The sequence below is a fragment of the Pezoporus wallicus genome, unplaced genomic scaffold (genome assembly GCF_028554395.1).
Source record: "Pezoporus wallicus isolate ANWC-B61680 ecotype Strahan unplaced genomic scaffold, APGP_CSIRO_Pwel_v1 contig_8723, whole genome shotgun sequence".
Classification (NCBI taxonomy): domain Eukaryota; kingdom Metazoa; phylum Chordata; class Aves; order Psittaciformes; family Psittacidae; genus Pezoporus; species Pezoporus wallicus.
In genome coordinates this window covers 75158-89990 of record NW_026635404.1, presented here as the reverse complement: position 1 = coordinate 89990, position 14833 = coordinate 75158, and the positions used below count along the sequence as shown (strand labels likewise).

Genomic DNA, 14833 nt, shown 5'->3' with positions numbered 1-14833 from the left:
AGCTTCTCACCAGGTTGCTTTCCTGCAGCTCCCTCATGCGACCTGCCGAACCAAGCGCAGTCTTTAAAACTGCAAAGATTCAAGTAATGCCTCAAGAGCGCAACTTGCAGGCTCGTGTGAAAACTGCAAGGTGCGAACACTCATCCACATTCGTTTTAAAACACTATAGCTGGATAAAGAGCAAATGTGGCCTCTTTTATAAAAAGCCTGTGCGAAACAAGCTATTTCATGCACTTTTGTCACCCCAGAAGACAGCATGCAGATGTAGAAATGATGTTTATTTAAGACACTTCAGTAATTTGGCCATATAAGTTCACTAATGATACTGATAAATCAGGTTTCTAATTCCCGAAGAACTTTAAAGTAACTTAAATAATCAGTTGTAACCAGGTCTCAGGTTCATGATTTCTGCAGTACTAATTGCTGGTATAATGAATCTGAAGTAGCTTCTCTAAAATAAGCCTCAAAGTTTGTGTTGTTATTTTCTAATAAGTGTATATTGAATCCACAAGGTACTTAAAAGTTAATTTTGTGAGATGCTTGAATTTCTTTCAGTAATTTAGATCTTAAGAAGAGCAAATGTGGGGTCTTGGTGATGCTGGTTAAAACACTGAGGAGAAGCTTCAGATCTGCTTCCTTTCGGAAATAGTTACTAAGATAAAAAAGTTACTAAGAAACATGAAAGTCTGATGATGCCTTTTGTACTCTGCCTTTCTAACAACCTGTGAAGAGTTCAGGTGCTCTTACAATGTGTTGGTGACGACTTGTATATGGTGGTCAGACATATCTTTGATCACCACATGGTGTCCTAAGAACTTGAATCCCAGTTAGGACCCAGTCTGATGCAGAGTCGCTGACACCTTAGTGATAGATACTTGTGTGAAGGGGTCATAGATGGCTGAAAGAAGCTGGCAGTTCTTTTGCTCTAAAACATGTGGGTCTTTGATTACTCCAAGGCCCGGAAAGCCTTGACAGAGAGACAGAAGGATCTGGAAATGAAAACACAGCAGCTAGAGGTGAAGCTCAGCAACAAAACAGAAGAAGAAATTAAGAAGGCGAGGCGGAAGTCCACTCAAGCGGGTGAGTACCTGTGTCTGTCAGTGGTGGGAGGTGAGCACAGGCCTGGGGAAGGCAGGAACAAGATGGGATGCAACTGCCCATCCACCCATGTGTTTCTTGGGTTTTAATATAGTAGCTACAAAGTCCAAGTGAATCGTGCTATGAATCTGTCTGGTGTTAAATCCCCTGAAGAAACGAGCTTAGTTTTCCAAGTGAGACATCACAAAATGATGATTTTGATACTTGGGGTGAGAACAGTAAAAGGAGGGTGAATTGTCCTTTTGTTTTGTCCTTTGAAAGTGTGCTGGGATAACTGAATGCTTGTGAAACTTTCGCAGTCAGGTTCAAAGCACTTCAGCTGAGAATGTTTTTTCCTTAAATCCTATGTCCTTCCTTGGTTCTTCCCTAAATCCCAGTTACCCCCAGCTCTGTTGGTACCTATTATGCTTCCTATTACTGTCTTTTTCTTTAAAAGTGAACTTTTTGTCTTTTTTCCACTGTTACTCCGCGATTAAAATGATTTCTGTTCTACGTGATGTGACCTATGCATGTTTTACAGAGGCTCAAACCAATTCTACAGAATCAGTCAGGAGCTGTCTTCCTTGAGATCTGCGAAACTGATACATGCTAGCTGCTGAAAATCTATTTTAACTAGGGCTTTCGTGTTTCATCCCTTCTTAGGTCCATTCCTTGGCAGAATGGTCCTTCATAGTTGTGAGGCTTTTAAAACTTAAGAATCGCTGGTCTGGGTTTTGAAGAGACTAGGAAGAGTCATTTGCAGTGTGACCATGGTCATAGACAACTGTTTGAGGAGAAACAAATGTTACATGTTGAACAACTATGGGAGAGCTGAAGATTCTATGGGAGTAACCCAGAGTTTGGTGTGTCTCCCCATCACTTCTCCCCCACTTTGTGCCATTGTTACAGTGCGTGGCAGGGGAGGACTTGCCCCACTGAGCAGCCAAGCCAGGGTGCTTATGATGTGCACAGTAGCAGTATTTAGTGATCTAGCTTTGAAATGAGGCCTGCTACAAGTGGATGGTAGGACCAGAGAGCTCTAGATCAGAGCCCTTCTACAATTCTACCAGTTACTGATACGTTGCTTTCTGCTCTCATGCCTTTCTACTGCAACTGTTCAATGTTTTTAATGACTTCATTCATGTTTTTAATGACTTCAGGTTCCTGAATGTACAGTAGCTCAGATTCACTCAGAGGATAACACCAAACCACATAGCTCCTGAGGAGCTGCCTGGACTTGTCATGTCAAACTAAGCATCTCCTGTCTTGGTGAATAAGCTTTTACCAGAGCTTTGTGGGGTTAGATTGCCACCCCAACTTCTAAGGCCATGAGAGACTTCCAGATGCATTTACTTCTTTAACACTTGTTTGGTCTGTGGAGTCCTTTTCTTAAAGCTTGGTTTGTCTGTGGTTTAAGTATAAAGACCTTTTTGCACCCAAAAGAACAGGATGAATGTGAGCCCTGGACCTAGACATGGAACCGTTAGGGAAAGTGTAACTGAGCCTCATTTAAAGAAGAAAGAGAATTTGCCAGCCAGAAAGCAGTAATCTCGAAGCCATGCCTTCTAGATTGCCCGCCCACCTTTCCCTCTCTGTCAGAACAGAGTCCTGCAACAAAGAAAAAACATGAAATCATTGCAGCTTATTGTGTTCCTGCCATGAGCACGGGAGGGAGCCAGAGCATCTCCAGAGGCTGGAGACTGCAACTTGGTTGAGGTTGCAAATCAGCATCCCTTGGTCTCAGACAGGTTTAGCATGATGCTTTGCTCCTATTTTAAATAGACGTGTCCTAGAATGCAGCCTCACCTACAAAGTGCTGCCCTCATTATTATTGACTTCCCATTTTAATGTTTTTTTAGGTACAACTATCTATAACTCTTTTTAACTGAAGTTACGTGTTTTCACCGTTCTGGGCATTTTGTAAACTGTTCCTTAATATTCATATTTTTCTTTTAAAATCCTGTCTTTCTGTCTCATTCTTTCTCACCCCGACCACCTGACAATGCATTGTGGTGAAATTTCATTGCACGTAACAAATACCATGTAACAGAACTGCCTTCAGCTCCACCAGGACTGACCTTCCAACCTCCTGGGTCTGTCTGCAAATCCTCAGCTGTACTTACCTTCTAAGCTCCGTAACACTGGCTACAGAAGACTAAAGTGTTGCTATCTTGAACTTTCCAGGGGATGACTTGATGCGCTGCGTGGATCTTTACAATCAAGCTCAGTCCAAGTGGTTTGAGGAAATGGTGACTACCACTCTGGTATGTAACTGTAGCATCTTACATGTGTAATATTGCAGAATTGTAATAACCTGCAACATTCATCACAGTTATAGTGCAAAGCAGTGGGGAAACTTGAGTAATAAATCTCTCATTGTATTTCCTGTTCTCAGTTCTAAGAAAAACTCCTATCATTAGGGGAAGGAAGAAATAATTGTTTCTTTGCAGAAGGCATTAAATCAATTCAGGGCTTCTTAGGGGCCAGAACACTGCAATTATCCCCAGGAAGGGTGAAGGAGTGCACAGGGAAGACATGGAAAAACATGATAAATCACTAAATACATTTTATACACAAATGAATTTTCGTATTCCATGATTTTCCAATTTGGTCTCTTGCCCGCTCAGCAGAGGCAAGCTTTAATCACCTATTGTTCTATCTCTCAGAAGATAGCACAGCTCACCGTGTTCACCCTAAGGGCATATACCTTTGGGGTTAGTCTCCAAGATGCCAAGATAGCAGCTTTGATGTGCTGTAAACCTTGAAATACCTGTATTTGGCTAGAGGGCTCCTCCCTCATGTAATTCCTTACAGCCCTTCTAGATAAAGAGCTGATTGCTTTCAAAAGCAGGAAATAAAATGTCTTTTGCATGTGTTTTTCTCATTGGCCAAATACAAAACTGTAAACTCCTCCTAAAAAGAAGAGGATAATAAATTGCTCAGCATTTGGAAGTGTGTAAGTGCAATATTTAAAGTGCAGTAAATAAAGGCAGATGGGTGAGCAGAAAACCAGGAGGAGGATGTCTTCGCAAAAGCAGAACAGGAGAGAAAAAGTTGGCTGTTCCTATACATACAGGATCTGATTCTCCTCTCCCCTCCACTGATGGTTTCTCACTGATGTAAATGACACTGACCATCAGTGCCACTGTGTCCAGATATGGCCAGATATATGTTAGCTGCATATTTGCTTCTGGAGAACTACGACCCAGAAGTGTGCTAGTAGATGACTTAAGAGGAATTTGCTCTTTATTTGAGAGAGCAACTGGGATGGGTTGAGCTCTGCCCAGGGACAGACAAACGAGAGTTTATGGGTGAGAATTAATGGACAGGCCAATATGGGTGACACTGTTGTGGGTTTTTCACAGAATCCCAGAATCGCTGGGATTGCAGTAGCCCTCTGAAGGTCATCCAGTTCAACCCCCTGCCAGGGCAGGGCCACCCAGAGCAGGTCACACAGGAACATGCTCAGGCAGGTTTGGAATGTCTCTGGAGAGGGAGACTCCACAACCTCCCTGGGCAGCCTGTGCCAGAGCTCTGCCACCTTCTATGGAAAGTTCTTCCTCATGTTGAGGTGAAACTTCTTGTTACTTTAGTTTATGGCCATTGTTCATCATCCTGTCACTGGGCACCACTGAAGAGTCTGGTCCCATCCTCCTGTCACCCACCGTTGAGCTATTGATCTGCACTGATGAGATTCCCTCTCAGTTTGCTCTTCTCTAGACTAAACAGGTCCAGCTTTTGCAATGTGTCCTCATAAGAGAGATGCTCCAGACCCCTGATCATCCTTGTGGCCTCCGCTGGTCCATCTCCAGTAGCTCCTCATCTGTCTTGTGCTGAGGAGCCCAAAGCTGGACACAGTAAAATATGAAACACAAATGATTTGAGCCATGATATTTGACATCATTTTCTAGACAAGATCTTCTGTGTTTCCAACATTGAGGTGGTGGATGCACCATCCCTGGAGACATTCACTGTCAGGCTGGATGTGGTTCTGGGCAGCCTGATCTAGTTGAAGATGTCCCTGCTCATTGCAGGGGGATTTGACTAGATGAGCTTTGAAGGTCCCTTCTGACTCAAACTATTATGTGAGTCTATGATTCTACAAGCTCCTTTGCTCTTCCTCCCCAGGCTGGTAGTTGACCACCTGAGGTTTTTGTGCTGTAAGGAAGAATCTGTTTCCAAAAAGGTGTTTACCAACTTGCAAATAGCACAGGGAAGGCAATGAAGTGTTTCGCCTGCTTGCGTATGCTCACGTTGCTTTCCACCTCGATACACAGTAAGTGAGCATCAGAAATGCCCTCTGACAGCAGTTTTAAAAGATTTTGGCCCACTGTTGTGCCTGTGAATGCAGAGCTTTCTAATGGTACAGCAAAGTACATTACACTATGTTTTTAAAGGCAGATTTCCATAGCATGCTTCTTCCACTCAGATGGACAAGGAGGGACTTAATGCAGATTTGGGGATATAATATCAGAATCCAGGAGAAGAGGGAGGCAGAAGGAGCAGGAGGCAAGTTAGAAATGATCTGCCTTTTCAACTGAATCATTGCTGGGGTCAGCTTACTGGCAGCTGAGTGAGGTGGAGCCTTGTGCCAGCTCATGTGGTGGAAAGAAAACAGCTTTTACACGTGCCTGGTTAGACCAAGGGCAGTAAGGTTGTACCGCTCAGCATCGTCTCCTGCTTCCACTGCAACTTCTGGAGCTAGCAACAAGGCATGCAAAGCTTCCTGCAGGAAACAGATGCCTTCTTGCTTGCAGCATCCCTAAGAATAGAGGCTTGCCTCTCTCCCTTGGTTGTCTCAGTTTTGAAGAAGTTTAGACTATAGCTACTTTGTAGTTACTAGCAAATGTCGTGTTACAAATGAAATTACTTTCCCCGTCAAATGGAATAAATATTCCCATTGCACTCAAGAATTCAGAGAAATCCAGAAAAAATGGCTCAAACAGGACAGTGCCTTTTGAAGGTCGGTGATGATACCACAACACTGGACTTTTAAAACTGAGCCTGACAGGGTCCTGGGGCATCTAGTTTAGGTTATGCTTTGCCTAGAAAAGTTGGACAAGATGATCCTTGAGGTCCCTTCCAACCTGTTATTCTGTGGTTCTATGGTTCTTTTCTGTCACTGGGTTCATAATGAAGGGAATTCTGTTGCTTGTTGTCTCTGATTCTCTACAAATCAGAGAGATGTGCAACCACAGAGTTCAGCTCCAAAGCATGACCCTGGAGTAGTATCACACTGACTGACAACCTTTTGTGTGTCATCCCTTCCCTGGGCCTTCAAGCTCAGCTTCCAACCAAAATATGAATTTGTTTTCTTTTGTGTCTAGGAGCTTGAGAGACTAGAAGTTGAAAGGGTGGAGATGATTCGGCAGCATCTTTGCCAGTATACACAGCTGCGGCATGAGACAGACATGTTCAACCAAAGTGTAAGTCTGCTTTTTGTTTGGTCCCTTTGGCCTTTATTGTACTTCAGCTGAGCAGAAGAGTCCCTATCCTCATCCAACTGACCTGTATCAAAAGGAGGAGTGAAAAGCGTACGCAGTCAGCTTGTTAGTTTTTACTGCCACCCTACATTTCTGCTCCTCCAAGACTCTCTTATCCTGATTACATTTCATACTTCTAGATCACAGCTTCTTGTTGGGGGAGACACACTGAATTGAATTACATGTGAACAGCATGAGCTATTATTAGTTCTCCCTGCAAGATGCGCTATTCCTGAGCTGGTCTATTCTTGCAAGGAAGGTGGTAAATAGTTGGGAGAGGGAATGTATATATTTTTTTTGTATTAAAAAACTGGCTAGTTTTCAAATACTAAAACATGGGGGCTGTTTGCTGACCTCAGTACATGGTCGTATTTGGTGTAAGGTACGGATTGCAGGACAGGAAGCAGAGACCATCTGGCTAGTGCCTGGCATAGGAAGCCTGTCTCTGCTTGATGTTAAAAGTCAGCCTCTTTGCTTCCTGCTGTGAGGCTTCACATTCAGATGTGACTGTTGTCCACTAAGTCATGTGTACCTGCAGTTCTCACTTGTCTGCAAATGCAATATAAGTGTGCCCATAGCTGCTCTATACTTCAGAGCAATGACTGCTTCTGCTTGAAATGTGTCCTTGACATTTTGATTCTTGTTTTGTTCATTTTAGACAGTAGAGCTCGTGGATCAGTTGCTTCGGAAAGTGGATCCTGCCAAAGACAGGGAACTGTGGGTAAAAGAACACAAAACTGGAGATATCCGACCTGTGGACATGGAAATATAGACTGATCTTTAGTTGTATGTCATGAGTCCACTGAATTAACCCAGCTAATGTTTGCTTTTTAAGGGTCAGAAGAGCATAGGGAAAAGGTTGTTCCACTACCAGACTCCTTGTAATTTATGCCTGTACAGGCCATCTCTGTTACATTTAGTCATTAAAATGGTCCTCATTGTGCTAAGCCTTAAGCACCAGACATTCCAGGATGAAGAAACCAGATGTGTGCTTCCCACCAGAGGTTCCCAATTGCACGCAGCTTCCAGAAGAAATCTGCTTTCTGGTACAAGGAGAGCTCTGTTCTTCAGTGACTTTGTGCTACATCCCTTGCATGACTATCTTTATACAGTATGTTAGAACAACCATGCAGAGAGCCTCTGGCCAGCAAGTGAATAACTGAACATGATGCAGGAGGCAAGGAGGTCCTGATCATGAATCCCAGGTCTGTCACTGACTGCTTTCATGGCTATAGGCAAGTCAGTTAACTTTTCCGGTTCCCCCATCTATAAAACACGTATCTTGCAGCAGTGTTGTGCAAACACACTTATTTCATATAACACAGTTTCCCACCAAGGCCCTTCTCCCAATATCTATGGAGAAGAGTCCTGTTCTTCCTGTTTTACACTCCCTCTCAGGGATACATAAACCCATTGTCATCATGATTTCTGTTCCAGGCCAATCAGTAAGGTTGAAAGTGTTAACTAGCACTGTTATTTATAAGGAAAGACTTGGTCGTGCTATACCTACCTCATTAGCTGTCTGAGTGCCCTCAATGACAGAAAGAGGTTATATACCAAGGAATAAATGAGATACTCAAAACCTTTCCTGCTTATGCAAGATGTTTTCTCACAAAAATCTCCTTCAAGACAGCCCTCTTACATTTGATTTAGGATCCAGGTTTAAATTGCCCTTTGTTGGTTCCTTCAGGTGAATATTGCAGCCTTTAGGTATCTTTAATTGCCAAGTTTTTCCAGCTAAATTGTGGGGTTTATCTTTTTAGAGCCTGATTTTCAAAGATGCCATGAATCTGTGATGCTAGATTGCATTAAATATAAGAGATGTAGGTGCCCAGCACTTCTGCACCAGCTGATTCTTAACCTTAGGCTTTTCCTTTGTTACCTTTACCACAAACTACCAAAAATGTAACACTGCCCCTGGCACATAATATTGTATAGTTTGGAGACTGGTTTTGAAAAGGTTTTTGAAAATTCATTTTCTTTTCTTGCTGTCATTTCTGATTGACTGTTCAGTGTTGCTGGTAATACAGTTTTCAGCATTTCATACAATGCCAAGATTCTTGCTTTAGATCCGAAACCTTGATTCTCACCACTGTGGCCTTTACTGTGTTGCTATCTACAATTTCCCAAGCAGTACTATGCCATTTGATCCACTTCACCTCATTGTTTCCATCATTTCTCCCCAGCACCAAAATTGCATCCTTTTGTTCTACTGCTGTTTTAGGTTTTTATTTACCAGCCTCTGAGTGCTGTGATTGGATCACTGAGAATTAATATTCCCCTTTACAAATTCTGAGACACAGAGAAGTCTTACCTGAAGCACGTATTTAATAATGCTGCAGTGATTATTTTCCTGGTTTGTTATTTCAGTCTGAATTCTATGGCATTTTCCTCCTGTTCCCTTTTCCTCAACCATCTCTTTACTAATATAGATTCATTCTTGTCTTGAAAAATGCTTCTACAACCCACATCTCTGCTGAATCATTACCCTTTATAAACCTTTGCACGTTGGCAAGTGCGCTGCCATGACCACTGCATGCTCAGGATCACTGTTCCTCGTGTGACACCTCCAGACACACTTCTGAATTTGTGACTATTGTTTTATTCTCAGTGTTGGAAGCATCCAGCACAGTTATGTGAGACTCTTCTAAGTACCTGCCAAGACCATTGCAGTACAAATGAAACATGGTTTGTGTCACACAGTCCCTGAACTCAGTAGAGTACATACTCTTCCCCAGATTCCTCTTCTGCTACTCAAGCAGGGATGTTTTGTGGTGATGTCTTTTACGGTCTTCCTACTGATTGACTCTCTTACTCATTTTGTCATACCAATGATACTTTTCCTATCTCTACCATGCACTTTGGAGGACAGGCACTTTTCTTTTTATTAAACCACAGGGGCAGGGTGAGCTTTCAAAACTTCAATGGCCAAAAATAACTGGAGTACTTTAGAGCTGCATCTCAGGTGGACCCCTGTGTTCTAAGCTCTATTGTAAATCAGAATAAGCAATCTTGATGCCACCTCACCACAATCGTGTTTTGATTGCAAAACCAAGCTAATTGTGCACTTTATACAGGATTCTCCTTAAAAATACCTGAAATAATCTGTTACCAATTACACTTTTCCTCTTTAAAGATGTTTTTTATTTTATCTGTTTTGGACTGGAAACACTGTCCATTAGCATAGGTTTCTGTGAGGACCAAAGAGTATTTTGGTTCCTCTACTAAGTTGTATTTAAGCTGCTGTTATTTCTCAGTTGTCTTTTCTGGTAGCTGCTTTTTTTCCCTTTAGTTTTATTTCCAGACAGTTCTACTTCTTGGTTTTGGTCCATTTGAAATGTTGCAGGCATGCGTGAGCTGCACAGAATGATCATTCTTTTGATGGAGATTGTCTCCCTTTTTCACTTTGATAACCTGAGGAGAGCCCTTGTACCTGGCTGTTAATCTTTACTGGGCCCAGCAAACTCTCAGGCAGTGCTGCTCTGCAGTGGATGAGATGCTTTCTCTAAAACAAGATACTCATCTGTAATAGGTGGAAGTTTTGCTGTTGCTCATAGACAGTTTGCAGCTTATTTCCTGCCAAAGTTGATATTCCTTTGTGATATGACACTGCAGACTGTAGGATCAGTGTTACCTGGCGCATTCATTTCTCTGGCTGATGGATCACGGACAGTGGCATGCCTTACAAGTCAGGGAATGCTGGAGCCCCTGTGCTTCTGAATGGACAACATCCTCAAAGAAGGTAGTGGCATGTTTGAGAATATGGACACCTGCCTTCGTGTTCATTCCTTACAGGGTAACTTTGGGAGTCACAGCTTTGCTCAATTAATCTTCCACTGAGTTGCAAAAATGCAGCTGAACTTGTAATTGGTCATCATAAACAGCTTCTTGTCCAGAGCCATATTCAGCTTTGTGTTATGGTAACAAAGCTAGCATGTGGAAAGCATGATGTTGCAATGTAACTGATAAATAGGAATAGCAAAGTAAGCCTCTTACCTTCATAAGTACTGAGCTTAAGCATCACCCCATTTCGCCTGGCAGGTAGGCTCACACACTTGATCCAGGTTTTTACTATTTAAGTTACTACATGAAAAATTCTGTTGAGTGACAAGGCTGGTTTACATCTTCACATGGCCTGTGGTCACAGAGCAGAAGGTGAGCTTTTGATTAGTGTTGTGCACTTTCACCCTAAGAGGTACGTACAGTCAGTGGGAATTGCTTGTGGTTTGTTCTTACCTGGGAGCTCTACTTGCCTGGGTTTTTGTTGAAGCCACCTATGTACTGCAGCGCTTGCTCTTTGTCTAACCAATGCTGTCACATACTTGTGCTGTCAAGCCTCTGGCTCCCTGGCAATCTTTATTTCAGCCAGAGCCTTTTGGCCCTTGTGTGAACAAAAAGGCTGTATGAATTCCTATGGCTTTGAACCCACAGGGTGTGCTGGCTCTGGTGCCAGAGCTGGTGAGGTGTTTACCAGCTGTATCTTCAGCTGCCGTGCAGAATGTGAATTTTATTCATCATCCACACCAGCCCACCTATGTCTTCAAAGACATCTCCTGGCACAGCTTACTCAACAGAGTCCTTGCTGGAAGTTTTTCTCTAAGATATTCTTTCAGCTTATTTTCTAACAGAACTCACTCTGGATCCAGTGCTATTGGCTGATTCCTGTTGGAGTTGCTGAGCTGAAAGCAAGGAGTCCTTTACCATGTGAGCCAATTGCACTTTCCTCCCATCACTGTCAAGATTCCAGTTGCTTTTATAGAGCAACATCCAAAAAGGCTTTCCAGCAGATTTTCAGTCTTCTCCAGATTCACTCACATCTGTAAATTACTTCTGTGTGCTGAACATAGTTTGAAAGACTTCAGTTGTTCCCTTGTGGGAATGTTATTTTGTTACCTGACACTGGGACCTTTAAAGATAACTATATTTTTTCTTTTTAATTATCGTAACAGCAGTGCAAGTCATAAGGAAATCTCTGTTACGTTTCTAGAATACTTTTCCCCTTCTTGCAGCCCTGCCTGAGCTGCTGTGGGGTAGCTCTGCTCCCCCTCATGTTGCACAGTTACAACAAACATTGAAATCATGCTTCTTTTTGTGCATAACAGGCAGCATGCAAAGTTGTGCTCTGGTTCTCTTTAGCCTTCATGCATCTGTGCAGTTTGATGTTGAAGAATTAGATGCTTTTTGCTTAACTGATAGCCTCATGCTATAATGTCAGTCTGTGTAGTTGCCTTGTGACAGTGAACTGCACTCGGATCACTCCTTTTTTCTTGAGAGAAGTTTTCTGTAAAGTATTCACAGGGAACTTTTACATGCTCAGTAGCACTCAGAATTTCTCAGAACCTCTTTACATTTTTCCCTGGTTTAATGTCATTGTTGAAATATTTGCTGCAAGTTAGACTCTTCACGTAAAAATGTGCAGTCTTCTTTCCACCTGCTCTTTGGAAGTGCTTGGCACTCCAAGATTTCTTGGAACACAACAGGGATGTAGGTGATAAAAGACTTTGAAAATCAGGCTAACAAACAGAAATGCACAAGGCTTTTTGGGGGTTTGTTGGGGTTTTTTTTCTTAGTCATTGAATACATATATAAGGTAAACATCATTAAGAAATGGGAGCCTTAGATACTTAATGTATAAGACCTACCTGCTGTACATGCAGTTCCCAGGCATTCCATGAGTGGCCCTGTGTCAGGCTGTAGTAGGAGCACAGCTCTAGAGCGTGGTGCTAAGGCTTACCTTCTGATGCAGCTGTAAAAACCCAAATCAGAAATTCAGTTAAGAAGTAGCTTTGCTCATCTATTTCTTCAGTCACACACAGGGAGAAAAAGAACACTGCTCACCCAGGTGGGTCCTTCACTATCAAGCACCTTAAGGAATCCAGACCAGCACCTTGAAGGTCCCCCTGGAATGAGTAATGTGACTTGTTGGTGTGATCAGTTAACTGTTTTCTCCTGAATTGCAAACATGCTTGCTATTTCATAGTAGCTAGTGTGCTTTTTTTGTGCTAGTGCAGCCTGCTGGGTCTGTTGCCAGAGATGGTGCAGTCTGGTGTTCTGGAGGCAGTCCTGGTCACCCTTAACCTTTTGCGCTTTATGAGAACTAGGGCTTCAAAAAACAGTGTCAAAAAGACAGCTTTAAAATGACCTTTCTTGATCACTTTCTGGAAAATCTAGGCTTTTTGCTACTCAGCATGTGTTGAAATAGGAGAATGAGGTCCCAGAGGTTGCTGAAGGATTGCTGTGGATTGTTCTTGCTTTGTAGGCATCCCCCTGTACTCATACGGTGGTAGGGAATGGCTGCTGAGCATCCTTCTTTGCACAGCACAGCTGTCTGACATTCTGCCAGAGGAGCCTGCTGGTCACATTTAACTTAACCAGGTGGGAATAGAGGGAGGCAGATTCAAATTAAAACCAGACACGTAGGGCAGGAAAATCTTCAGCTGACCCGGTGGCATTTGAGCTTCTGGACACGAGGCACTTGTCTCCCTCAGGCTCTGGTGAGTCTGTTAACAGGCTCCTCACACTCTGAACTCTGCTTAGCACATTAAAAGCAGTGATGAAACATTTCCTAGTATCTGTTGCTTGATACAGGGCTCTTTAAGTAGCACCTAGTTGTGCCAGTGGGAGACATGTGGCAATCCCACCCTGGTGCTACAGTATGGTTTCTGGCATCACAGTGCTGTGATGTCCTGTGCCCTTGCACTGAACTGACTGTAAGTCTGGCACAGACGTGTCAAGCCTGGTGTGCAGGTATCCTCCAGGAGCTTGGAGCACACCATCTTTCTTGGTGATAAAGTCTTTCCTAACAGCCAATCCTTGTCTTTTCCTGAGAAGAACTATTGTATAAATAACATTCACAACTTTTTGTGATATAGATCTTACTCATATAAATGTGCATCTTTCAATTCTTATTTTGAACTCTTCATTGGTACTGTAGCCAACCCTCTAACACTGAGATACACCAGTTTTGATGATCTTTTCTTTAATTTTGACTGACCAAACTTCATACTTTTGGATATTTTCTGAGAGTGGTAAGTGCATGCTTTTGGGAGGTGTTATTTTGGCTTTTCTTTTGGATTTTTCTTACCAGCCACTGGGTTTGGAAGTGCAATGCCTCCTTTCTGTGCTAGTCACAGTTTAGTTTTAATTCCTGGACAGTTTTTTTCTGAAGGGACCAACAGATAGCACAATTTGTCTTCAATTTCTAATCCCATTTCCTCAAGGCAGAAACCTTTTGTGCCTAATGATGCAATTGATTATAAGAATTGTACATGGATAAAAATTTTCCATAGACCAGTAAAAACAAGTGTTACCACATAATAATTACAGGTAAAAAAAAAAAAAAAAGGAAAAAATATTTACTTGACACATTCAGATTTAATTCCCTCAACTTACATTAAGTTGAACTACTTAGGGTGTAAGAGACCAACTCAGTGGATATTCAGAACAAAAGCTTTTAGCTTCTGTATTCAGGTTCAGTGAGTAGATAGACTGTAATTCTCAATATATGCAGTCTTTCAGGGTTACTGATTTAACAAAGAGCTGAGTAACAGTTTGTATCACAACCTGACTAAAATTCTGCTAGTAATTCCCCTTGAAGTGCCTCTTTAAATTGTATCTGCCACAAGCATGTAGAATACACAGATTCACCCTATAAATTCCCAAAACTCAGGAGCAGCCAGTTTGCACAGATCTGTGCTGGATTCTCAATGCTCCTTCCTTGCTCTGCACTCTGCACTCCTTTAGGACATCCACATATCCAGTAGACCTGGCTTTGTCTCAGTGATCATTTACTGTCCAGCACAGTCATTCTAAATTCTCAATGCTGAAAATGGAGTTGGAAATGTTAAGACTTAAAAGGAATTGCATTGAAGGAGTTGCTAACCTCATCTTCTGACACATCATTCAGTAGAGTAAGCAGGGAATTCTGCATAAAAATAGTTGAGTAAGTGCATTTGGGGCCTAAATAGGCCTTTCTTGTGTAAAATCAAAACAACCTGACTTTTTTAATGCAGTTGCTGAGAAGAAATTTTCTGGTACTGGAAGTCTAAAGCTGAAAAGTGATTTCAGGGATCTCCCATCTCCATGACATGACAATCTTAGTAATTTGAATTTGGGAATGCTTGGCCTGAAATCCCTCGTTCTTTCGGAGTTGGGTTTTGGGGTTGTTTTTTTTTTTTGGTTTGGTTTTGTTTTTTTTTTTTGATGTGATGTCTGAAATTTTCAGAATAGCCTAAAAAATCTGAGTGCCCATTTACCAGACTTTTATTCCAGCA

The 14833-nt window shown here is 42.3% G+C and overlaps 1 protein-coding gene across 3 annotated transcripts in view; it reads left to right on the top strand.

Annotated features, from left to right (window-relative positions):
• GAS7 (growth arrest specific 7) overlaps positions 1-8146 on the top strand; it is an 89261-nt gene extending 81115 nt beyond the window's left edge. For all 3 annotated transcript variants that reach the window (XM_057423112.1, XM_057423107.1, XM_057423122.1), the window contains exons 11-14: positions 957-1080; positions 3262-3341; positions 6405-6503; positions 7219-8146. In XM_057423112.1, coding sequence (XP_057279095.1) covers positions 957-1080; positions 3262-3341; positions 6405-6503; positions 7219-7332 — 417 coding nt within the window. In that variant the 3' untranslated portion in view covers positions 7333-8146. The remainder of the gene's footprint in view (positions 1-956; positions 1081-3261; positions 3342-6404; positions 6504-7218) is intronic.
• Positions 8147-14833: the final 6687 nt, after the last annotated feature.